This window comes from Durio zibethinus, chromosome 7 (assembly GCF_047325235.1).
Source record: "Durio zibethinus cultivar Kanyao isolate XHJ-2024 chromosome 7, ASM4732523v1, whole genome shotgun sequence".
NCBI lineage: Eukaryota > Viridiplantae > Streptophyta > Magnoliopsida > Malvales > Malvaceae > Durio > Durio zibethinus.
This window is the reverse complement of record NC_143168.1, coordinates 23,866,235-23,893,355: the sequence shown is the minus strand read 5'-3', so window position 1 is coordinate 23,893,355 and position 27,121 is coordinate 23,866,235. Positions and strand designations below refer to the sequence as shown.

General features: G+C 31.0%; 1 protein-coding gene and 1 pseudogene across 2 annotated transcripts; both read left to right on the top strand.

Moving 5' to 3' along the window:
• Positions 1–580: 580 nt before the first annotated feature.
• LOC111277081 (thioredoxin-like 1-1, chloroplastic) lies at positions 581–3,151 on the top strand. The gene is made up of 4 exons (XM_022863231.2): positions 581–1,146; positions 1,533–1,712; positions 1,830–1,994; positions 2,418–3,151. Exons 1-4 carry the CDS (start codon positions 901–903, stop codon positions 2,706–2,708), a joined length of 882 nt encoding a protein of 293 aa, XP_022718966.2. The 5' UTR covers positions 581–900; the 3' UTR covers positions 2,709–3,151.
• Positions 3,152–11,978: 8,827 nt separating this feature from the next.
• Positions 11,979–13,545, top strand: LOC111277828 (expansin-A15-like; annotated as a pseudogene). The gene is made up of 3 exons (XR_016343671.1): positions 11,979–12,120; positions 12,209–12,521; positions 12,760–13,545. The product of XR_016343671.1 is annotated as an expansin-A15-like (transcript).
• The last annotated feature ends 13,576 nt before the right edge of the window (positions 13,546–27,121 follow it).

Sequence of the window (27,121 nt, the reverse complement as noted above, 5' to 3'; positions counted from 1 at the left end):
TATTTCAAATAATTATTAATTATCTAAATTTTTATTATATTTTAAATCAATTGTTGATCTAATTTTATAAATCACAAATTAAAAATTTGAAAGAATAAAATATTTTAATTTTGAAAAAAAAAATGAAGAATCAAATTTAAGATTAAATCATAAAATAAAAATTTTAAACTTTAAATTGTCAAAAAGATATTTTTATGTTAATAAATTTTCTCATAATCTTTTATTTTTTAAACTTTTTTAAATTTAAAATCATAATATCACTTACTATTTTTTTAATTTGAATAAATTTAAAAAATTATTTAAAAACTCACTCTTTTTAAATTATAAAAAATATAATAAAAATCTTTTGCATGTTAAAAAAGATAATAAAAACAAAAAAAATGCAAGATTGATTTAAAAAAAGAAAAAGCTAAAAAGGAAAAAACAAAATTTCCCAAGTGGCCCAGATTCTACCTTTTATCCATATCCGAAAGCCTTTTTTTTATATATAAAATCTAAAATTTAATGCCACGTGTCACAAAATTCACTGATCACTTGCATCTCCAGACCACCATAAAACTGGTTCAACGCTATGAAAACCAAAGAAAAAAACCTTATCCAACACGTTTTCACATGAAAAATTGCCCATCACAAAACATCATCGACCGTTGGATTCACATCAAGACAAAACAGATCAACGGTTGAAGTCAATCCTCAGACCTTAAGATAACCAACAAAACTGGCAAAGCCAACGAAGAACAGAATGAAAAAGGAAACCACTTTTGCTTTAAAGAGAGTAAAAAACCTTTTTTTTTATTACTTTAATTTTCATTAGGAATAAAGCATAGGCCATAGGATTCAATTTTCAATCTGGGTTTTGGTTTTTGTTGAGAGAAAAAAGGGAAGAATAGAAAGATAGCTATGGCTGAGGTTTTGGGGAAAGCAAATCTGTTTACAACTTGTAACTATATTCAGAAGAAGAATCAAGAAGGTGGGGGTTCTTTGTGTTCTAAGAGAATTTCTTTTTGTTTGAAAAAGAATAGTTTTTCTTCTTTGAAGTTGAAATCTCAGGCTTTGGGTAGTGATTTTAATGGGCAAACAGTAGTTTTTTTGGAGAAGAAAAGTGTGAACAAGAGAAGGCTTTGTCAAGTTCCCATTAACGCACAGGTTGGTTTAATTAACTTTATTTTTTATTTTTCAATTTCTGAATTTTTTTGAGGAAAAGTATGGGTACTTTTTTAATTTTGTTTTTAGTGAATATTGTTTCTTAACTTATTTTATGATGTTCTTTTTGTTGAAAATTTTGAATTTCTTGGTAATTTACATGTTCTATTATTACGTTTCACATGCCAAAGATCAAATCTTTAAACAGAAATTACCTTTTATATTTATAAAAATTTTATTTTTTTTCTTAATTAAATGATAGTAACATAAAGATTAAGCAGTAAACTTTTACATTTAAAAAAAAAAGGTTAAATTTGATCTTTTGCAAAGATCAATAAAAAAAATACTAATTGATATCTCTTTTTTCTGTTCTTGTTTAATGGAATCAGATGCGAAGTGGCCTTATTGGCAGAATTCAAAAGTGGTGGGAGAAGGGTCTGCAACCAAATATGAAAGAAGTGACATCTGCACAAGACCTGGTAGACTCTCTTATGAATGCTGGGGATAAACTTGTTATAGTAGATTTCTTCTCCCCTGGTTGTGGAGGCTGCAAGGCTCTTCATCCCAAGGTATAATATTATAGACATAGTTTTATATATATTTATTTTTGCATAGATGTGTGTCTCCATATTTTTGTATTGTTTGTAATTGGATTAATTGTGGATTTGGATGTTGGAATTTGACAGATTTGCCAATTGGCAGAGATGAATCCAGATTTGCAGTTTCTTCAGGTGAATTACGAGGAGCATAAGTCCATGTGCTATAGCCTTAATGTTCATGTGCTGCCTTTCTTCCGGTTCTATAGAGGAGCTCAGGGGCGTCTATGCAGCTTTAGCTGCACCAATGCCACAGTTAGTCTTGTATCCCTCCCTTTTGATTTATCAGATATATCTAGTAATTAGAATCAAAACAAGCCTATTTTGTCATTTTATACTCATTTTTAATGTATGATGCGTGTCACTTGAATATATGAGACTTTAATTCTAGTATGGAAAATGCATAATTCCCTTTGGATCAATTACATTTTTCAAGATGTATGATGTAGATTGCCATTTGTTTCTCCTAGCAATTGGCTTTGTAATGTTGTGAGGTTCAGCTTAGTTGTTTGCTTTCACTGAATTTCCAAGATTGTTGACAGATTGATTACTACTCGTTTGATGCAACTAGCTTTACATCTTAATTGACATGGCATGATTAGTTCATAATGTATGTTGTAGTCTATTGTTACCATGTGAATCTTGATTTATGTTCTAATTACTATTAGGATTCCACAGATAAAAAAATTCAAAGATGCATTGGCCAAGCACTCACCAGACCGATGCAGTCTTGGGCCGACGAAGGGTCTTGAGGAGAAGGAGCTTTTGGCATTAGCTGCCAACAAAGATCTATCCTTCAACTGCACACCAAAACCAGTTCAAGCTGTGCCTGTTCCTGCACAGGAAGAGATTCTGGTATCAAAAGAAGTTCGATCTGATTCAGGGACAAAACTCCCCCTTCCTCTCCCGACAAGATCCTTAAACCCTAAAGGTAGTGAGGAGAAAACATTGGTTGGTTCTGCGAGATGATGTATAGTTTTTTGCCAACCTCGATCTACTCCCTATCGCCCTTGTACAGTCACTACAGTACTATTTCCACGTTCATCTTTCGTGTTCTGATATTCATGTTAGAAATGAACAACATAGTAGAGGAGAAGCCATACGGCATCTCGTCTCCCCATGGAGTTGCAGGCTTTTGGATTTATTTTTTTGGATCGTAGCCTGCTGGATTCGAGGTGTTTGAAAAGCAACTAGCTGTGTATATGTTGAGTTGTCTTTTTTTATGTTTAAGGGAAAACCGCTTGTGAATGTAAAAATCTTATTATTCTATAGTATATGGTTATTATAGGAAATTGAAATCCTTTATTTTTTATTTTCTATTGGCCTTCTCTTTCTGTGTTGTAAGCAAAATACGAGTATTTGTATTGGATATATGGTATTTAATGATAACTGGTTGCTGCCTTTGGTTTTTATTTCCTTTATTTATTTAGTTTTGTTGAGATTAGATCACACTGTTTGTATCTAGGGATATTTCATTGGATTTGGATGGTATTGGCATGGCAATGACAAATAGGTACCCAGATTCCGCCAACCAAAAGGAAAAATATCACCGGATTCAATCATTCAAGCAAGTGACTGGGAACAAACTGTTAAAAAGAGAATATTCCCTTTTTTACGGTATTAAAAAAATTCAGAATAGATAAGAAATTTAATTTTTAATGTCAGATATGTTATATTTAATAATTTAAAATAAATAATTTTAAATTATGTATTTAAGGTGATTTTAATAAATAATTATCAATAAAATTTAAATTTAAAATTTTTTTATAAAAAAAATAATCTTAATTAATTGAGGAAATCATTTATGATTACTTTTTTTTTTTTAACTTCTGTGTGTGTTCTTACGGATAAAATTAAGTTCGTTAATGTGGGCAATCGTTGAAGAGGACAACTCAGAATTAGCTTGGACAATAAATGTTTATACTCTCTTTTCTTTGTATCGACAGACAACAGATGTTGTACAGAAAAACAAAAGTGTCCTCTTCCATGTATCCTCTATTAAAAACTGAAAAAAATATCTAGTAGTTTTTGGATGGTCTACAAATCATGGAAGCTTCAAGAATTGTTTGAAATTCCGCCTGGATAGTGGACATCTTCAACCGCTGTTTAGATTTTTCAGGATTGTCTATGACAAGGCCACAAGTGACCACAACAGGTCCTGGTCATTGTTTAACTGACTCTTTTTGCGTATGTTTTTAATGCAAATTCTTGATAAGTTATGTAAAAAAAAAAAAACTTGGAAAAGATTCTATCGTTAGTAAGAGTGTTCTTGACTCAAATAATTTTCATACTTTATTAGGAATTTAAGATGATACAGAAGCAACAAATACTAGTGATGGAATCCACAAGGAAAAAAGTGAGAAATGTGTAATTGGCTGGACTACAAGGGAATACTGGGGAAATTTTGGATAAATGGGAAAAAGAAAACAAGCCGTAGAACTAGTTTAAAAGAAAAAGGTTGGATAAGGTTGCTTGTGCTTTGAGATGCATCAACGTGGCCTACCTTGCTTTCACAAAAATACAAAAAAAAAAAAGGAAGAAAAAAAAAACCTTTGATTTATTGGTTTAAGTGTGGGGTATTTCAATTCCAATAATCCAATCCTGAATCCAGCGACCAAAATTTTCAGGATTTTCAAAATCCCAAAGCTCCCTTCATCTCCTCCCAGGTGTCCAACCTGTTTCCCATGTTCTTCCATGATTGACAAGTATGAAAGTAATGTTTCAATTTCTCTAATGTTCCCATGTGTCGGGGCATATCCGTTAGAGCCTTGCCTGGATGCATGCATTATTAGCTTGGAAGCAAACCCTGTCGGGGGCCTACAAGCTTTTTAGGTTCTAATTTAGAGTCAAAGTTCACAAGAAGTTGTCTTTTGCTCCGGCAATGTGGAATTTATGCGCAAGGCTTTGATTTAGTCATGCGGATGTTGGATGCTTGAAACGTGTCTTTCTTCCTGCATCGGAGACCTCGGTTACTGGCAATTGAGTTGGCCTTTGTTTGACACCACTAGCTCAAACATGCCACCTTTCTTTTCTCCACCAAATAATAAAAAATACTTAATTTTAAAATAGTTAAAATTTATTTTATTTTTTTATAACTACTGATTTTCAACCTTTATCAAATCTTGGGTTTGAATTGGATTAGGGTCCTGTCCAATTGTAACCCAGATCATAATATTGGGTTTAACGTCTTATCTTAGCCTCGTCCATTGGAAAGCTTTTGATGTATTAGGGGCTAAGAGCCCACAACTTTTGGTCTAAAAGAACTGATATGATAGGCTAAGAGTAGGCTTGTACCCATATCAGTCCCTTCCAAAACATTGGCTCAGGTTTTATTGCGCTGGAAACAGGCCTCATCTAGTTAATTTGAACATGAAATATGAAAATGGTCAATTCAATCCAGTTATAAGCATTAGGGTTGTTTTTTTTTTTTTTTTCTTTAAATTGGAGTTTGATAGAGATAAGAGTGACATTGCTGCTTGGGTCCAAACAAGGGAATCCCTTCTTGGAATCAATTGTCACAAAATCCTTAATCTCCAAAGTTTTACATTTTAAGATACCAAATTGAGTTTGAATTAAGCTTCTCACAATGCATTCATAGTAGGCTATTCAGTTTATCGTATAGGCACCCTAGATTTCTCTGATAAGAAAATTATACTTTTTAAATGCATGAATGCAAACATAAGAAAAATTATTAGATAGATTCTTCTCATCACGTTCATATTACATATGCTTAGCCGCCTATGGATAATATTATAATGTTTACCCCAAAGAGAAATCATAATGATAATATCGTTATTATTCATAAATAAATAGATAGACACATAGATAAAATAATATAACTAATAGATCTACTTAGTTATCTAATTTTTACATAATGGGAATTGATAGATCAAAATCACCAAAAGCCTAGCATGAGGATCAGAAAGAAAAATGTAGCCAAAGAGAACTTGCCGACATTCATATATATCCATTTTTGAATATGAAAGGATCGATGGGAGGAGAAAGAGCCGGCAAGTCATCCTTGGCTGCACCATCCTTTCTAGGCCTAAACGCTAGTATGGTGGTGAATTGGTGGCACAACATATCAGAAAAAACTAAACCAAAACGATGATGATTTGATCATATTGGAATATTGAGCAAGAAAAACATGAGACAAGTGAAGGAAATGAAGGTCAGGATCAGCTTGATAAGCTGATCCCTTATATAGAAACCAAGTGAAAGAGAAAAGGAGGGGGGGGGGGGAGTGAGTGATGATATGTGGGTTTGATTTTTTTTGAAAAAATGCAAGCAATATTATCTGCTATCGAGGTGATGAAGACAGCTATTCAAGATCTGATATTTGGTCCCAGTTTTAGTAGAATATATGAAAAGGTACATAATTTTTCCTTTTTAAGTAAAACCTTTTTCAATATTTACAACAACATTAATGAAAATATGCTGAGTTTTGATATCTGATTGGCTAATTGACCATAATTTTGACTCACTGTCCTATATACTATTATTTTTAACATTAAAATTATAACCTATTATCGTTCTCATTGCGAGTATATGTAAATGCATGTTTATCAAATGAGATCAGTGTTTGAGTTCTCTTTAAAGGTAACCAATTTGCAAAAGAAAGCAGAGAAGATCTCATTATTAAGCAGTTCTACTTGGGAAAAATTGCACTACTTGTTAATGTTACGCAGCTCCTTTTATTTTTTAAAGTGGATTTTTAAGTTTTATTTAATATAATTTTTAATCGATTCACGTCAATTATAATAAATTTATAAAAAAAATTTTATAATCTTTCAACAAATTTAAATTTATACAAAAAAAAAATAAATTCATCACTTGGAGCCTACCATTGTTTGGTTATCTACCTCCTTTTAGATAGAAGGCAAAGAAGAAATAGGTCATTATCAGAGTCATGATATGATATACTAGGGTGTCGGTGGTATCAGAAATCATTCCATGATTTTTAAAATGAAAAGATGCCTTTTTTTTAAGGCAATGACAAATTTTGTGGTTATCAACTTTCTGGAGCACATTATGCAAGCTATGTCTCAATCAATTGAACACCAAGATATGGCTAGACAGTCAAGATTGTGTTTCCCACATTAATGCTGAGGCTAAAATCCCACAGTAGCTTTCCTTTTTTTTTTTTTTATTTAAATCAGTAAGTAATGAAACTTTGATTGCTGATCGACAAATGCCGAAATCTGTGGGCTTTAAATCCTCCATATGGCCAACCTGGACCTTGCCAGTTGCCATCAACCAAGAGACTGATGCAGCAGGAACCAGACAAAAATTTTGATTGGTCACCAATTTGATCGTGAAAAAGTGTTCAAGTTTAGTTCATATGTAATCATTGTTATAAAAAAAAAAGATATTTAATAAATTTTAATATTTTAAATATTTTTCTTTATTTTTAAATTGTGACTCCTTATTTAAAAAAAATATATTATTCTATGTAAAAAAGAAATGTGTTTCATGTCATTTAATATAAATTAATCAGCTTTATTCTCTCCCAAGTTGCCAATATGCTTAACAAGTTGAAGAACATAGCCTTTCATAGTTTTTGCCTTCTTCAACAAGTATTTACCAATTTGTCTCAAGTAAAAAGGAAACATAGCATACGTTTAATTTATTTGTGTGGCAAATTGAAATCATCAAGGGCACAAGCCTGGAATTTCCTGAAACAAAAGGAATTAAAGAGGTGGGCATGGGTTTGGACAGCAGAAACCAAGATGTAGATATCTCTTGGAAATCACATTTTCCTAAACGAAATGTTGTCTAGTAACTCTCATTAGTTGTTGGAGCTTAAAACTTGGCTAATTATTAACACTTTCATTAATAAATTAATAGTTAGGAAAATTAAAAATTTATATATATATATATATATATTTTAAAAGATGATCGATAGCTAGTAGCCCATAATATAACAACCATTTCAAGGCCTGGAATGGGAAATGTGCAGATATATGAGACCTTCTGGGCTCTTCTAATTCTTAAGTCCTAAATCGAAGCCCACCTTCGCATACAGTTTGCTATGTGAGGCCCAAAGAGTACAACCCAAAATTGAAAAGAAGCAAGCTCTAGCCTTTCTTTAGAGGATTACAACCCACTCTAAGGCCGAAAGCCTGAAAGATGCTAGTTGGAGCCCAAGTTTCCCTTTTTTGGATTATTGTCCAATATATTATCAGTGGAGTTTTTAACTCTCAAATTAAAGAGTTGATAAATATTTATTTAGATTATATTTTTAAAATAATATGTTATTTAATTTATAAATAGACACTTGATAATCGAAAAATAATGAATTATTTTTAAAAAATTATTAAATATATTATTAGTGTAATTTTTTAATTACACAAGGGAAATTAATAATATAATACATGTCTTTTAAGATATAATTAAAAAAAAACTAATAAAAAAATAAAACATGTGTTATTATGTTAATTTTGCTTATAAAATTAAAAAATTTCGCTGACAGTGTAGTAAATAATTTCTAAAAAAGAATTCATTAGCTAAGCTGCTATTAGTTAATTTTCTCCTACATTGTTCATTTTGTTGAGTCTTGGTCTTGAGATTTCAATTTTTTTTTTTTTGTAAAAAAATCATGATTTAAAAATAAAAGAAAAAATGAAAATTCTAAAATTTAAACCTCAAATATATTGAACACTACCACTTAATAATACAGCATAAATCAAGTTTCAGATTAAAAAATAATTAATTTAAGAAATAGAGCAAACTATTAGTAGTGACATGGGATCAAAGTTACTTTAGTAGTTTTATTTATGAATCTTTAAAATCTTGAAAAATTAATTATGTTCAAGCAGGACTATTGAAAGAAAGGCTTAAGGCCATTTATTAAGAAAAGTAAATGACCTGATAAAGAAAATAAATGAAAAACCAAACCTTTTATTTATTAAGTTGAGTTTGTAATTTTCTATGATGCCGTAAAATTAATTAAATTTGATAATTTAAAATACGATATGATGATATAATATAAAAACGATATAAATAAAAGATACAAAAGTAATATGGTTTAAAATTTTAATAAAAACTATATATAGATTTAACAAAACAAAAATATATATTTTATATTTTCGTATCGACATATATTGTGACACATAATTTTCGTGTAAAATATTATATAATTACAAAAATTATCGGTATTTTATACAACATAAATAAATGAATTGCCAAGGCTAAAATGAATGTGGTTCATTTAGCCATATTCATTTTATTTCTCTAAAACTTAAAATTTCTTCAACAAAAAATATTACAATCATTAATAATAAATCAAATTAGCAAAAGAATTTTACTTTTTTTTTTTGTATGGATAAAGCACAAGACATTTTAGCTGCTCTATACTTGAAACTAGAATACTATTTGATCACATGGCCTTTAGTTCATGATCCATTACTTATTGGAGTCAATAAAGTACAAAACCTAAATCATGGACTCCACTGGATGTCAATTTTAGTGCATGCCAGTGTTAGGGTTTGCTGTTCGAAATATTCTACATTCATACATGTTCTTTGTTAAAATATATTGTGCATGCTGACCTCAAACTTTTAAGTGGCCAATACAAAAGAAGTGAACAGGAAAATCCCAGTGGACTCTCCGTCATATACGTCAGTGGTTTCCCCAAAAAAAGTTACTTTCAGGCTTTCGTGTGGCTTAGAGCTGTTTTGAAAGTTTTGAGTCACTTTGAATCTTGAGAGAATCCTTTATTTTGGATAAAATGTGGGGTAAATTGTATGTGCAAAGGGTGCTCAACTAGGGCCTTAGGCTTTTCTTTTCATCTTATTCTATTGCTTGAAACAAGTTGGCCATGTGATCCCATGTGCAGTTTGGTGTATAAATCAACCAAGTTTTGTCTATGGCATGGCCTGCTTTGATTTTGTTATTATTCTCTGGGACTTGATATCTGGTTATGGAATGTGGGCTATTATTATATTTCTTTTTTGCTTTGTGGCCTATGACCTATTCAAACTACCATGATCTGGTTGCTTTGGAGTTTGATGAATGATGAGTGAAAAAAATATAATTGATTTGCAAGCTTATTGTTTGTAATTTATTAAATAGAATCAAAACCCTGAAATTTTCAACTTTGTACTCATTATACGAGTGATGGAAAATATCCTTTTGATTTGGTAGAACTTATCCAAATGGAATCTGCTTAATCAATTGTAAAATTTTTTTAACAAGGAGTGGTCTATTGGTAATGTATTAGATGAAACTGATATAGTCAATTGTCACCAAGAATTAATTTTAATCAATGGTTTGTCAGGTTTCTACTTTCTATCAAGTAAATTATATTTTCCAACTGCTCTTAATCAAATCTCTGAAACGGAATGCGTTGCTACTGGAAGGACACGTGTAAAACAAAAAAACATAAGGCATCTAACTGTTTCTCTTTAGTTGCATATATCTTCGATTGAATGAACAAAAAAGTATTCATCAATCATGAACAGCTGCACGAATGATTGACTGTTTGCCTTTCTTTTAATTTATTCAATGATTAATACTCCAAGAAATCCAAATGGCTGTGGAAATTTGCAGGAAAAATTCAGCTTTAGTTTTGGAATATTGACAAAGAATGTCCTACAAAAAGAGGTTCAAATTTAAATATCTGTTTCTTTCAAGCTGTAAAGATTATAATAAGCTTCATATTCTTCAAAGAGAGTTACAGCATGGACACAATGAAAGGTTGTCATCTGCACACAGATAAGATTAATAGGAAGTAAAGAGAAAGAAATGAAAGTATAATGAGAATGGAAGGGAAGAAAAAAATATACATTCCATTATCTTTTGTCACTGAGATGGACGGTTTGCCACATGCCCAACACTTTGATTGTGACATTTCAAAATCTAGGGTAGGAAGGCTAGCTTCGAGCATATAGTTTCACATGGGATTCTTCCTGCACTGATTTAAAAGCTAGAAATTTTGTTTCTTTGAATCTTCATGTAAGATTTTTAGGGGAATTGAAGATTACTGATGATTTTAAGTCAAGGTAAACATGACTGATAAACTTAGACCATTAAGAATTAAGAGGTATATTCCCTCTGCATTTTTCTTTTGACATTTACTTCAAATGGACTTGAAAAAAGCTACCATTATTTTCTTGGAGCATGAGAACATGTCGATGACAATCCTTCAAAGTAATCGAAACCCTTTTTCTCATTCATAGTTCCAAGTTCCAATCAATACTGATCCGGGCAAAATTGGGAAGTATTGACCTTGTGCATAGGATGTCAATCCAACTTTGCATCCAATAAGAGTGTCATGGATACTCTATAGCATAGACATATAGATTTCATTCGACTTTGCTTATGAAATGAACCATGGTTTGTCTCTTCTTTTCTTCCAATTGTGATTGGTGAAGTGATCTCTGAAGAATAGAAAATTAAACTATATGCTGCACAAGAACCTTCAAAATAACAGACCAGTAATGCAAAAAGTACCTTATATAACAAGAGTTTTTTTTTTGGTTCCCTTGTAAATCATGAAACCATCTCTTCTCCTTTTTATCCTTCGTACTTTCATGGGCACCTAATCGCTTCTTTGATAAATTTCTTTCAAATAACTTTAACCGATCCTTTGCCACAAGATTCACATCCTGGAAAGATTATTCTTCAGGATCTGTAGTTGCAGCCAGGAATGTGCATAAAACGTTGTAAAAGTAAGTTTTACAAAATGTTTAAGGACATCAGCTGATGCAAAGAACCTTTTCCCTTATTTTGTTCAGGTCCAAGTCCAAAAGGAAAGTCAACTAGAGCATGGTTCCAAGCCATTAGAGGATCCTTTTACAGGTTAGTACATTATTTTCTTCTTTTCCAACTCCTTTCAGATGAAGTGTGCTATAATAACACCGTGACATCTCTTCAAATGTCTTTCAAAAGACAAGGGTGCCAATTATTCTTTTTTTTTTTTTTTTTTTTATTTATAGGAGAAGATAAAGAAAAAGAAACTCCTTAAACTTTGATGGCATCTACACGTCATCTGCCTCTTGTAACCCCTAACCCTCCATCAGTCACACACATCTATAAATAGAACTTCATCCTTTCAGCTCTTTCTTAACTTATTTCTCATTGACACTTTTCTCCGAGTCAAGTTTTTAAAGTTAAGCTCTAGCCTTTGTAAGAACAAGAACATCATTTCTCTTCTATTTATTTCACTAATTTTCATTCCCAAAATTATCAGGACTTTCTATATCAGTTGCTCTAAAGAATGCTGATATTTAATGAGAATTGATTTTGCAGAAAATGGATTTTCTTGGAATTTTTCTTGTATCTTCCCTTGCCATGGTGAAGACAATTCATGGATATGAAGGTGGATGGTATAATGCTCATGCTACCTTCTATGGGGGAGGTGATGCTTCTGGCACAATGGGTGAGAACTAAACATTGCAAAAGTATTCATTATTATTATCTCTCCCATTCCCTGATTCCTTTCTCAGCTACTTTTCCATATGTTGTAGGAGGAGCATGTGGCTATGGAAATCTTTACAGCCACGGTTATGGCACAAGCACTGCTGCATTGAGCACTGCTCTATTCAATAAAGGTATTACTTGAGGGGCATGCTTTGAGATCAAGTGTATCAGTGACAATAAGTGGTGTCTCCCAGGATCCATTGTAGTAACAGCAACAAACTTCTGCCCTCCAAACAATGCTCTCCCAAATAATGCAGTAGGGTGGTGCAACCCTCCCTTAAGACACTTTGATCTCTCCCAACCTGTTTTCCAACACATAGCTCAGTACAAAGCAGGAATAGTGCCTGTTGAATATAGAAGGTAAGAAACACAAACACCAATTTGCTTTTCAGTCTAATATATGCCTAAAAACTCAAGGTTGGCAAGTTTGCAAGTCATTTTCAATTATCAATCATGTCAATTTTTGGTATATAAGTAGTCTGAGTCAAAGTGTTCAATAGTTCAATTCATTTCAAACAGGAGTCAAGACAACGAAGTTATAGTCATAGTATGATTTGGTTGGCTGAGGACATGCTGAAAGGTATCCTTTAAATTGCAGGGTTGCTTGTTGGAAATCTGGTGGGATCAGGTTTACCATAAATGGCCATTCATACTTCAACCTTGTGCTGATAACCAATGTTGGAGGGGCTGGAGATGTGGTGTCTGTCTCCATCAAAGGGTCTAGAACTGGTTGGCAAGTGATGTCTCGCAATTGGGGCCAAAACTGGCAAAGCAACTCTTACATGAATGGTCAAACCCTTTCTTTTAAGGTCACAACAAGTGATGGCCGCTCTGTCATCTCCAACAACGTGGCTCGTCCCAATTGGGCATTTGGCCAAACTTACACCGGAGGACAATTCTAATTGTTTCATCTGATCACCCTAAAACTAACCAAAACCACATTAAAAATTTGAGTCATCCCAACAATTCCAAGCCCCTAAGGCTATAAACAACCATTAACCAAGTAGTAGTTTTCTAGTTAGATGTGTCTGATATATATAAAAATACTGTTTATAGTGCAATAGGTGTGTAGTACAAGGACAAAGTTGTCACCATGGGGTTCTTTTTATAAACGCCCTGGATGCTGTAATTGTGTTTCCTTTGTTGTGGAATTTGATGGGAAGATGCATCAGAAATTGATGAAAGTGTGTGTGAATTTGGTCTCTATGGGGAATAGAGACCTGTCTAATTATTAGACTCAATGTTCAAGAGTAGTATTACTTGTTGTATGAGGTTAAATTATGTTTCCAGCTTTTCCACTGAGGATTGTATCTTTCATGTAATCTTTTTGAGTGGAATGTGCTATGAGGACATCAATCGTAAGGTAAAAGATTTACCCTTACTAATGATATAGCCTGCGTTTTCTGTGTAGTTCAGTTGATAAGTCCATCATTTCCTTATGTACATTTTACAATTATTGTCTCAAGTCTTTGATTGTTTGGAGATCAAATCTCGAATTTAATGTGTAAGTTAGTTGTCGGGGAACAAGTGTGAATCTTAAACCAAAGAACAAAGTCTCTTTCTTTTCTTTTCTTGGTAATAAGAAGTTACACTGGAATAAAGGCTTTGAAGGATGGAATGAGGTGAGGATCAGGGATTTAAATTACAGTTGCCGTCATTTTCAATAACGTTGCATTTATTATAATTGCAGACATAACGAATAAAATAACGATCACTGTCCCTATCGCAGTAGTGAATTTTTTTTAATTTTTGCATAACTCATTATATAAAGAAGTAAATTATATTTATAATAATAAAAACTCTTATTTTATGATGTTTAAAATAATTTAAAACATTTTACTTTCTTTACTTATATGAAAAAATAAATTATTAATATTTTTTATATTATATCATTATAGTCAAATTAATCCATATTTAAAAGTTATTTAAATATATTTATGAATATCGTGATATTCACTATCATAACTATATAAGAATGATAAAATAATATTATACATAAAAATTAAATATTTTTCTATCTTTTTTAATTATAAGAAATTATTAAACTCATAAATTAATTTAATTAAAATTTAATGGATGAAAATTTTAATATATTATAATTCACAAATTAAATTTAACAACCAAACTTTAATCAAACACCCAAAAAAAATTAACAATAATGTTAAGTAGTAAAACTTTAATAATTTAAATTTAATTATTTTTAAACCATATTAATACATACAAAATACTTATAAAAATAACTTTAAAAAATCTCACAAAAATAAATTCATTTTTATCATCTCATTTCCTCTCAAGTTTTATCTAAATCATTAAAAAATTTTCTTAAATTCTTAATTTTCACTATTTAATTGCTTTCCCTCCCAACTTTGCATATAAACAAAAAAAAAAAAAATTATTTTATTTTAAAGTCACGTGCTCTCCTGAAAATCTCCTTTTTCTCCTTCTCCTATGTTTCTTCTCCTATTCCACTCTTCCTTATCCTCTGCCTCAGTTCATTGTTTTAACTTTCTTCTCCATCTATGCAATCCCACCCACAACCAAATCCATCTGTCCAACTTTACGTAGCACCCAAACTCTTATGGCCTCTGCTTCAATTAATTTTCTATCTTTCATATTTGGGTTCTTCTCTCTCAAGGTTGAAAAGATAAAAAAACTCTTATCTTCTGTAATTGATAAGTATGGAAGCTATGAAAGAGTAGCATTATCTCTTTGATTCTTGTGGTTTAGTGTGGATTTTTGTCTTTTTTTTGTTATGTATTAGAATTTTGATGTGATAAAAATAAAGAAAAAATATCACAGAACCCTCAATAATAAAAAAAGAGGACTAATATTATCGCTATTTACAGTTTCTCTGCTATTTGAGGTTGTAAAGAACCGCTATTGATGTGATTCATCACTCTCATTTCTATAACGGAGGATAATAATTTCGAAAACCAGCACTAACGCAAAATATCGACTGTTATACCGTTATTCGACTGCTATTTGAAACTATGGTGAGGATGAAAATTCTTTTAATCTAATGATTAAGTTATAGAGTAAAAAAAAAATAACAAAGAATTTTTAACATTGAATCATTGAATTAACAAGTTTCCCTTTTTCACATTTTTTTCATTCTTCCTACTAAGCGAAATCAAAATGCTCAAACCACAATTATGAACTCATGAAGAAAAATTATCTCTAATGAACATCAATCTCAACTTTTATATGGCTGTTCTGTAACTCAATTTTGAAGTCGTTTTCGAGTTCATTATTCAAGAATTGCCTGTAAATGAAGGGTGTTCGTTATTAGATAGTTTTGAAAAGAAGGCTTTGTTTTGGACTAATAATTCTCAAGCTAGTTACCCATGGACCTTTATAGGTTTCGGTTACCAATGGGCCATGAAACTACGTTGCAGCCCAATTTTGACATGGTCTTTAATTTAGTCATCCAAATCATTCTTTAATTTGATATTGGACACCTTTCGAAAGTCGATATTACTAGGGTCAATTCTATCTTTGTATGTCATTTTTCTAATTCAAGCTATTTACAGGTTTGCATAGATAAATACAAGTTGGGTTGGGAATTTGAGCCACAAGTAATTTTGCAACAAATTATTTGACCTTATTTGCCCAAATTTTAGTTTTAATAAATATACATTTTAAAACAATATCCTAAAAGGAAAATTAGAGGACAAATTGTGCAAATTATGCTCCTGGAATAATATCCAAATAAACTCTAGAACTTTATTAAAAAATAAAAATAAATTTATAATTTTTTATTACATGTAATTAAGGATATGAACTTTTATTCTATTACAATTAGATCCTTAACAGCATAAAATATTCAATTTTTTGATAAATTTTTTTAATTGAATGATTTAATTTGTAAAAAATGTTTACTTAAATTTATTTTGATGAATTAAATGATAAATATTTAAGATACTACTACCTTAAAAATTATGTCAATTGGATATTATTTATCAATTTTTAAGATTTCATGAGTATAATTGCAATGAAATAACAGTTCATAGTCTTAATTTCATGCAATAAAAGATCAAGGTTTTTTTTTTTAATTTTATTTTGGAGTAAAGTTACAGTGTTTATTTGAGTATTAAGTCTTATGCACACTAAATAATGTAAATGATTAATATTATAAATAACATTTAAACTATAGTGAAATATTTAATATGGTACTTAAATTTTAAAAATTTTTAATATAGTATTTAAACTATGAAATTGTTAACTAATATGATATTCACCTCTAATTTAATTAATTTTAAACGGTGACATGTAATAAATGAATAATCCTTCAAATATCAAATTAATTAATAAATTTATAATTTAGATAGGACGTTAAAAATTTTTAAAATCTAAGTACCATATTTAATATTTCATTATAATTTAAAAATTATTTATGACATTAACCTTAATGTAAAATATGTTATGCCAAACTTAAGTAATCATATTTTATTGAGATTTTAGGGTAAATTTGCCATTACGCTTTATGCCAATATTAATTTTGTCAATAAACTTTAATTTTTGATGATTTTAAGATAAAATTTAACAAAAAAATTCTTTAAAAATATTCATTTTCAATAATTAACAATACTAAATTAATTTTTTAAGGGGAAAGCCACTCACAATAGCTTTGCTACTGGGGCTTTAATTCCAAGGTCTTTTTTTGGAAGAAATTTTTTGTACTTTTTAAATGCTTTTGGTTCCTGTACAAGTGCGATACCTGCACCTTGTCTCAATGTAGTTTAGCTATTAACCATATGTAGCTAATAACAATAACGATCTCAATGTAAACACAATAGCCAACAACCAGTACTCAGAAAATGATGTCGATCTAGTGCAAGCATTAACACCGTTACTGTATCGATCTAGTCCAGTTGTTGACACCATGGCTAATAATCAACCAGATAACAATGTTAATGGCAAAAACAAAAAATATATGACTATGTTAATCCAGTAAGTCTCTCTTCTATTCTATTCTATTCTATTCATGCTCAAAGCCTCCAAATTCAGTCATGAATATGAGCTATTTCGGCAACTCCTTTGGGACAAGATCTGTCCTCCACTCATTTTCTTCTAGTAAGAGGAGGCCTAGATAAGACAAGGTCTGATCTGATTTTTATCAAACAAAATTCTTAAATTTATCAAGGTGGCTACTGCCTAATGACTAGCCTGGATTCATCTTTCTTTCCTAGTTTTTGCTTTGTTTGGTTGGGACTCTAAATACAATTGAATAATCCAAAAGCAAAAAGGGCAATCTGAATACAAGTTTAAAATTGTGCCTGAATGGCTGACGCTCGATCCTTATATAATAAGTGGTGAGAACTAAACAATGCGGAAATATTTATTTTTATCTCTCATGATTCTTTTTGCATGTAAAGCATGCGGCCAGCTTGGATAAGTAAGAATGGGCCTTTTGTGGGTCTCTTTCCTGGAGAAAGTAAGTAAAAATGATGAGACTACAATAGAAACTATAGCCTAATTGCACCCAAAAAAATAATAAAATAAAACTATAGCCTAATCAAAATAATGGAGCAACGAATATTTTATTTTTATTTAGGAAAGACGAAATCTTAGCTTTATTGTTTTTTTAGTATAAAGAAAGTCCTAAACTGCAATTAGAAATAAGAAATATAAATATTAAAATTTGAATTTTTATCGATTTTATGAATTAATTAAATTAAATTATATTTTTATTTATTATTAAAGTATAAAGAGATTATACCCCTACATAGAATCAAATGCTTGATCTAGAGCAACAAATATTTGAATTACCTAAACTAAGTTTGAATTACCTCTACATAGAACAGATGAATAGGAGTTGGATTGGGCTCCAAATGGATATTTTAGTTGGCCCATAATTTTGAAATAGATATTGTTATCCTAAGTTTTTTGCCCAAATTTTAGTTGTAATATTATTTTGTTTAGAAAAATACCTAGAAAGGAAATAGAGCTCAACTGCCCAATTGTGGTCACTGAACAATATCAAATAAAATATATCTGACTTTCCCTAATCATATTTTATTTGTCAATTAAAATTTTGGTAATCTTTAAAGTATGAATAGTGTTAGTCTTGATTATATTCATATTTGAGCTTTAAATCCGAAGAAAAGTATCCAATTGAATAAATTACACCCTTGGTCTCCAAACCTTGGACTGAATATCATTTTTGTTTTTTTAAGTTTCAAAAAGTAATCTGTCAGTTTCCATTATCAAGTTTCATAATAACTCGATCTTTTAGTCAATTTGTCCATTAACTTAATCGCTAATTGCCCACTGATGACACGTGTATACTGATGTGTTCAGTCAATTAATGTGTATGAAAAACATTTATGTGAAAAAATTAATAATTCTATTTAGGACATGGAAGGTATTTTGGATGTGAAAATTTCATAATTCATAATTACTCAGGACATAATTCTATGTAAAAAAAAAAAGTTCATAATTCATAAGTTCTAGTAGCAAGGTTGTAAAGCTATACACAACACTTTCTGGATTCACTCTAAACACATCCAGACTTTGAGTTTGAGTATTGAAATTCAAAGTAATACACTTCTTAATATTCAGAAGAAATGGATCTGTTGAACATATTTAACCTGTTGTTAGGCATTCTGGAGGTGTGAAAGCTAAGTTTGTACTATAGCTTTTTCCATCTCTGATATTCTTCATGAGTCCAAAGCAAGACAGCCTTGGATTACCATATGGCTAAAAGTGTCATTTCACAAGCAAAATCTTCATTAAATTTACATAACAAGACAATAAATACGTTTGTGTACATATGTATATATATCTTTTAAATTAATTTCTCCAAAACACTACAAAAATTATTAATTTTAAGGACACTAAATTTTTTAGGGTTTGTAAAAGTACATGTCATTCCTTATTTTTATTTGTTACTGACTCAATGGAATGAGTTAAAATCGCTAATAATAATTTAACTTTTAAGGGCACTTTTATAAATTTTTTTACAACTACATATAATAAGTGATGACAAATTAGATGATCTTTTCTTGTATTGAGATCTAGCTTATTTATGTATATGCATAATTTGATGGTCGATGGTTTGGCTTGCCCTTGGTTATTAGCATTTTCTTGCTTTTTTTTTTTTATTTTTTTCCTATTATTATTGAATTGGATCCTCTGTTTGGAATTTGATACATTTTCATTGTCAAAATTATTTATTTTGACAATTTGACATTTCAAATTCCATTTAAATATATTACCGGACTTCCCATACAAAATCTCTCATGTAAACCTGCGTTACGTAGCTTTCATAATTCCAAGTACATATTATCCATTAAAGCTTACCAGAAAGTTTCTTTTCCTCTACTTTCCAAAATGATAATTTGTTTTTGCTCTATATATAATCATAAAGTGAACTGTAAATGGAACTTCGCCTAATAAAAGTTTACCTAAATCCTGCCTTCGTCGTTAATATGCTTGTTTTGCATAAAACAAAAGGCCTCAACAGCAGAATATGGCGACGAGTGCTTATCGATATTGATTAAGATAATATTTGTCAAACGATTTCTTAAGGTTGATAACAATTTGACTGATGCTTGTAACTGGTTATAACACCATTAAAACAGCATGGTCTTAGAACTCAACAGCCAACAGTTCACCAAAAGAAATGGTAATTCTAGCTAAAAGCTACGGTTTTGACTCAAACATGGCATATTACTGAAACTCTAACCTTAAAGACTCTCACCATTATATGCTGCCATAAGAGGCAGTAACAATTACTTGTACACTAATGGTAATAGGCTCCAACATCACTCAACTGATCGTAGCATCCACCACGTGACCACAGCCATGTCCTCAGTTTTTACCGCCATCAGCAGCGCTGCCACGGGTACAGGAATATGAAACTTGGTTCACTGAAATAATATAGCTTCCTTCGGGGTTGAGATCATTCGTTCCTTGGATAGCTTTCTCAGTCCATATCTTTGCAGTGTCGGGATCATTATTCTCTGCTTCAGCCGCAATCAGAAAATCGTCAACCAATTTTTGCATGCGGTTATTCGCTGCAATTGTTGTCTCGTTCACTCTCTTAATCCTCTGGATTTCTTTTTTGTTCCATTTAACTGCAAGTTTCTTTGCCCTTAGCCACCTTGCCAGGCTTTTTGTCTCGGCCTTCTTCCTTGCCAATTCAACTCCAAGAGTCTCAAAAACATTTGGTGCGTCCTAATCGGGCAAGAAAAATTATATTCAAAACTATCACTATTATAAATTTATATTAACAAAAAAACTAAAGAAAAAACATGAACAAATAAATCTATTGAATAAATGATATCAATTACCAAAACCACTACTATACGAGTATATTACAAAAATAATCTTAACTATATAAAATATCAAAGATTGAAAGCAAACAATAAAATAGTTGCTCCAATCGGAATAATCAAACGTAAAAAAGAATATCTACAAAATTATAGATAGAAACCTCACCATCTCAGAAAATATTGAAAGATCAAAGAGTCTTGGATTAGAGAGTTTGAGAGAGACAAATGGGGGGGGGGGGGATGAAGGGATAGAAAATGCTCTTTGATGAATAGATTGGAAGGGTTTGTGATCGAATTTATAGAGAAATAGCTATTTGGGCGCCTCCTTTGCAAACAAAGAGCAAGCAAGTGACGTAAGAGTACGCACGTAAGGACAAAGGAACTTTCCTGTTCCTAGCAGAAATAGACGCGGAAATAACAAACCTAGTCAAATTGATTTTAAAAAAAGCCAGCATTATTATTATTATTATTATTATAAAACTTGGGCCCTTTAGTATAAAATTTGGCTTCTCCTCTCTCAAGAATATGAAAAACGAGTCCTTGAATTTTTTAATTTAGATGAAACATTTTATTTGCATTTATATGTGATTACAATTGCATAAAAAAGTAGTTTCAATTTCGATTTCATGCCTCTTGGAATTCCTTTGTCCATTTCTAGTTTCAAGTGTTGATTAACTGAGCCTGGCTTTTATGATCATGTTTAGCGTTCGAGCTGAAAATACCTTATTATGTTTGTTTGATTGATGATTTTATTTTACATTTTTAATTTTTGATATATAATAGAAATTAAGCAAAATAATAAACGCATAAATAAAAATAAAGAGAGCTTTTATTTATTTATTTTGAGAAAATTGTTAAGGGGGGATTTTTCGGACTTTTGGAAGTGTTTGCGTGGGTTTGAAATCTTTATGCTAGTGATGCCTATTATTTTGTTAATGTACCTACCTGCCGCTAGTGATTAAACCATGTAACAGTGCGACAACAAATTTATATTTAATTGTATATAACTGTTTTTTATACATGAAGTGGGTGGAAATTTATCCTGGAAAAGACTCACATTTCTTCACGAGATTTGTGGAACGAATAGAAGGTTCGATTCCTGTTAATAAAAAATCATGCATGGATCAATATAATAAAATAAAGAAAATAAATCATCTCTAATAAAGGGTGAAATATTTTATGATAATTAATTAATTATATAATTATAATAAAAAAATTATAGGTAAAATAGATTATAATACTCCTTTCGTCCTAAAGTTTTTCAGTATTATTGACTTTTACATAATTTAAGAAAACAGGTTTAATTTTAATGTTTTTTAATATTAAAATTTAAAATTTTTTATAAAATTAAAATTTAAAAATTTTTAATGTTAAAAAATAATTTTAAAATATAAAATATAAAAATTTTAGATATTTTAAAAAATAATTTTGGAACAATGGATAAAAAAAAAAAAAAAAAAAAGCCATGGAAAGAGGGTTACATGTGGGGCAGATACTTGTGGAAGGGTTTTTGTGTTCCAACATATTTTGGCATGTGCAGGATTTTCTTGAAAGACAAAAGATCTTTGTATGACCCACCCAAAAAGAAAAAACCTACGACAAGACAATTTCAATCCCTATAAACACACAATTAATGATTCAGGCCTCTGCGACACAACAAACTAACGACGACCCAGTGTTCTTGAGTCCACGCTATTTGTTTTTTCTTTATAAAAAGCTTTTTATTAGGAGAAAAAAAGGCATTAAATTAAGCAAAAAATATATATGAAGCAATAATATTGCACTAGCAAATACACACCATGAATCTACAGCTACAACTGATCGGCTTATTGTGTGAACACTTGCTTTGAGTTTCTGGATATCGACTGCTGCCCAACTTTGAAAAATCAACAGACAAAATGAACACTTTTTCAAAAGATGACATTTACTTGAATGGAGAAAAAGACCAAACATAATGGACCAAGGAAATTTCAAAGCATTTTTTTAGTATAAAGCTAAATGTTTAATTTAGTTCTCAATGTTTAAGAGGTTACTCAAATCAATAATTGTATAATTTTTTAATGATGTGAAATATATAATCAAAAACATTTTTCCATTTCCTTACTTTCGTTTCCTACTTTTTTTTCTTTCTTTTTCTTCATTCTTTTTTTTTTTTTGAATAAACTGAATTTTTATTTATCCCAAATCAGTAAGAATCTGCTACAATATAACTGTTCTACGACTTAACAAACAAAGGAGAAACAATTCGTTAATAGCTTATTCTAAAAATTTTATATTCAGATTCCAATCTTCTCTAAGTTTTTTGTTTATCATATCTCCTACAATATGTTTCAATCCATGCAACTTGTACCATACAATTTCTTTGACTTTATCCATCATTTGTGCAGTCATCATCTCCCTTTGCTTGAATATCCTCTTATTCATTTCCTCTAATATGAAATATATACATGTATTCCAGGAAATTCTCAATAAAATTGAGATCAAAGCTTTCCCTTTTAATATGTTTTCTGTCCAGCTTAGTTCTGTGTCCCAATTTTCTACTCTTTTATCAATGTTGCATAGATGAAGGATCTTTTGCCAAACTTATTTTGTATAGACACTCAAAATAAACATGTTCTCTTATTTCATCTTCATTGTGGTATAAGTTGCATCTATTATTAGTTCTCATTCCCAATGATCGCAACCTATCCTTCATTGGAAGCCTATTTAAGATCGCCATCCACGTTATTAGTGAATGTTTTGGGATGTGATATTTGAACCATATTAGTTTTTGCCATCCCACTTTCCGTTGTTGTGGTCTAATCTTTTCCCATACCATGGCAGTGTCATACCGTCCTTTTGAAAATGGCCATACCTCCACTCTGTTTTCCTTTTTGATGAATTTTTGCGCGATCTGCCTTATTTGAAGCAATTTCCTCCAATTCCAACTGCTAGTTTGCTTGGCAGTTGCTTGCCATATGGTCTTCCCTTTCAATTCATAAGCTTCAATCCAAGCAATCCATAAAGAACCAGCTTTTGCAATTATCGACCAAATGTTCTGCAAGACACAAGCTAGATTCCAGGTCAAGATATCTTTAACTCCAAGCCCTCCCTCAGACTTAGGATAGCATATTGCCTTCCAACTTACTCTAGCTCCTTTTCCTGATCCTTCATTTCCTTTCCAAAAGAAACCAGAACATAACTTGTTTATCCTTTTCAGCACATGTTTTGGGAGGATGAAATGCCTACACCAATAGTTCTGCATGCTAAAAAGCACTGACTGTACTAATTGTAACCTGCCAGCGTATGATAAGTGTCTTGTAGCCCAGCTGTTAATCCTTGCTGTTATCTTATCAACTAAGGGTGCACAGTCTTTCTCTGTGAGCCTTCTAGACACCAACGGAACCCCAAGGTACCTGACTGGTAACGTACCAATCTTGAACCCAGAAGCTTGCTGGATTCTGGCAAGTTCTTCCTTGCTAACCCCAGCCTGATAGAGCTCACTTTTCTCACAGTTCAACTGTAGTCCAGACATAGTATAAAATGCCTCTAACACCACCTTTATCCCTATCACTGAGTCCAATGCTCCCTTTGCAAAAATCAACAAGTCATCAGCAAAGCAAAGGTGAATTAATTTAATTCTTTTGCATTTAGGATGATAATCAAAGACACCATCTACGGCAACAACATCTAGTAGTCTGGACAAAACGTTAATAGCTAGATCAAACAAGTAAGGGAAAAGTGGATCTCCCTGCCGCAATCCCCTTGCTCCTTTAAAATAGCCTATAAGTCCACCATTAATCGATAAGGAAAAGAAAGAAGTGGTAATGCAACTTCTTATCCATCCCATAAACTGATTCAGTAACTTCATTGCATGCAAGACTGAGAGTATGAAGCTCCAGTCCACTGAATCAAAAGCTTTCTGAAGATCAATCTTAATTGCACATCTTGGAGATAAAGTGGATCTGCCGTATCCTCGAACCATTTCTTGAGCTAGCAATACATTATCCGTGATGCTTCTACCTTTTATAAATGCACTTTGGTTACGACTTATCATCCTAGGTAGAGTTTCCTTTAATCGGTGGGCCAGAATCTTAGCGGTACATTTGTAGAAATTTTTAATAACCATTTCTTCATTCTTTTTCTTTCTTTCTACCTTTTTCTTTTCAACTCACATTTTTTCTTTCTCTAGTCCATTTCGACCATTGTGTGAGTCATCGGTGCTTGACTGTCGGTCCGATGTCTTTAATTTTGAGCCTAAAATTTCATCACAAACTCCTCTCAATCACTTCTTTCTTAGTCTCCAAATACATTTATCAAAAACACTTCATAATCTGCATCTAAAGCCAAGAGTTTCCTTTCCCAAAAACTTATACTTCTGCCCTGCCAAATTATTACAGCTTTTAGTACGTTAATTCCATCCTTAAATTATTCCTTTCCATGGGTTTAGATTTCCTCAAAATCTTTGTCATAATGAGCAGCCACCTTTGTCTCCGCAACGAACCTTTATTGTCATACTTTTCCATTTTAACTTTCCAAAACTTTCCAAATACCATTTCTTAACCTTTAAAAAAATCAAACTTGAAACCCCATTTTCTCCTGTGATTTTCTTTTTTGTTTTTTATTTTCTATATTGTGTTGCTCTCTCACTTGTTGAGGAAGATGCTGAAAATCATTTGCTAAGGTTTTTTTTTTTTTTTTTTCTCAGTGGAAAGATAGTTTAATTAAGGAAACAAAAGACAATACAAGCTTTCCTCAACTGGTTAGAAAGCTTTCCAAATTATCCTCTCCCTGTGCCTTTCTCTTGACACCCTCATCCCAATTACAACCAAGCGTGAAATAAAACAGAGCTATCAACTCTCATCCTAGTAAGGGAATTAGCAAAGTAATTAGCCTCCCTATAAATATGGACAATATCAACTTCTCCGATGACTTCCACAAGCCTATCAATCTCGGCAAAAGCTTATCAATTTTGCTAAGTTTTTTTGTCAGTTTGTTCTTTTGGTTTCAATTCTTACTGTTTAGAATATTCTGCACATGATGATCATTTGGGTTTTTTTGTAAAGGCAGTGTGAGATTTCGGGTCTCTGGTCAGGTGGGGTCAGTGATAGTCTCATGTGGGCGATCTAGAAAAAAGAATTGGCGATGGCAGTGGGCAGAATTGGTGATAGTCTTGGATGAAAAAAATTTTTTTTAGAGATATTATAGAAAAGGGTTTTTGGTTAGGATAAAAATTAATATCATAAAATTTTAATTCAATGCAATTTTTTTTTTTAAAAAAAATTCATTTAAAATAATATTTACTTATTAACATCTTATTTAACAATAGTAATAATCATTGTTAAGTTGAATTATTTTATATTTAAGAAAATTTTAATTTTTTATATTTTTATGTTCAAGTTAAATATTTTCACTTATCATTAATTAGTTTTAAATTAAATATTTAATATAATATCAAAGTCAAAAAAAATTTTTATTTTTTTATTTTTAATTTGTCACATGAAAATTTTTTTTCATTTCTATCTACACGTTATACGAGTTTGTTAAAATAAATTATCTTATATCTAATAAATTTTTAATAGTTTATAATTTTATATTTAAATTAAATTTCTTCACTTAATGTTAATTAAATTTAAATTAAATACTTAAAAATTATTTGTCACAATTAATCAATTTAATAATACATACAATAATATACAATAATATGCATACTGGACTCTATCAAAAAAATTTTAATTGTTATATTTTAAAAAAATAAAAATTTTAATTATTAAAATTTAAAATCATGTTTTGATTTGCACAATGCGTGCGATTAAATAAAGCATTTGGCCCAGATAAAAAAACGTAATAAAGCATGCTTCACCAATCGTACGTCTCGGGCGAATTCCTGAACGAGAGCTGCCAAATTCGAGCGATTGGTCGTGCGATTATCCCAAGACTTTTAATAAGTCAATGATGTGATATTGCTGTGGAACTAAATCCAAGGCAATGATGAAATAGTAAATAGGGAAAAAATAAATATTAATCATAAATAAACATAATTCTGAATAAAATCAATTACCTTTTACAAAAGCGAAAAGGAATCTTTACCAACAATAATTTTGGCGGTCATTGTTCTTCTTCTCACCTAATTATTCCAAAATGACTCCTTTTTCTTTTCTTATTCTTTTTCAACGTTTTAGGGATAGAACAACAAAGATTTTTGTCCTTAACAAAGTTGTTTAATTTCTAATTTTGTTCTCAAGATTCATGGAAGCATTCAACCCTAAGATTATATTATAATAAAAAAATATGCGTCATTGTTTTCATTTTCCCTTTTAATTATGTAGTTAACCTCTATGCATATTATGAAATAAAATTCGTTTTAGACGTATTTTATATTAAAATTTTAAAACCTGAGTGTTCATAATGGTTGAATGGCGTTAGAGAAACATATAATCACCGATCTAGCTAGGCTTGTGAATATTCCAAAGGAAAAGGATTGTCGGAATTTGGCCAACGACCGAACTGAGGCAGGCTGCTGTTGCAGCAACAAGCAGTTGATTGAAACAGTACCCATGTTCAACTCAACACAGTTGCATCAAAGAAAAACCTAACCCTTTGATCTAGTAAGCACCAAGGCTTCACCAGAAAAAGCTCCGATAAAATTTTTCTGTAAACCACATATACAAAAAAAAAAAAATTGTCCTTTCTCAAGATCCAACA

Bases quoted from the DNA above. Each gene is read 5' to 3' on its own strand.
- LOC111277081 (XM_022863231.2), top strand. From the start codon at position 901: ATGGCTGAGGTTTTGGGGAAAGCAAATCTGTTTACAACTTGTAACTAT. The intron at 1,147-1,532 runs GTTGGTTTAATT...TAATGGAATCAG, and splicing joins AAGTTCCCATTAACGCACAG to ATGCGAAGTGGCCTTATTGG. The intron at 1,995-2,417 runs GTTAGTCTTGTA...AGGATTCCACAG, and splicing joins TTAGCTGCACCAATGCCACA to ATAAAAAAATTCAAAGATGC.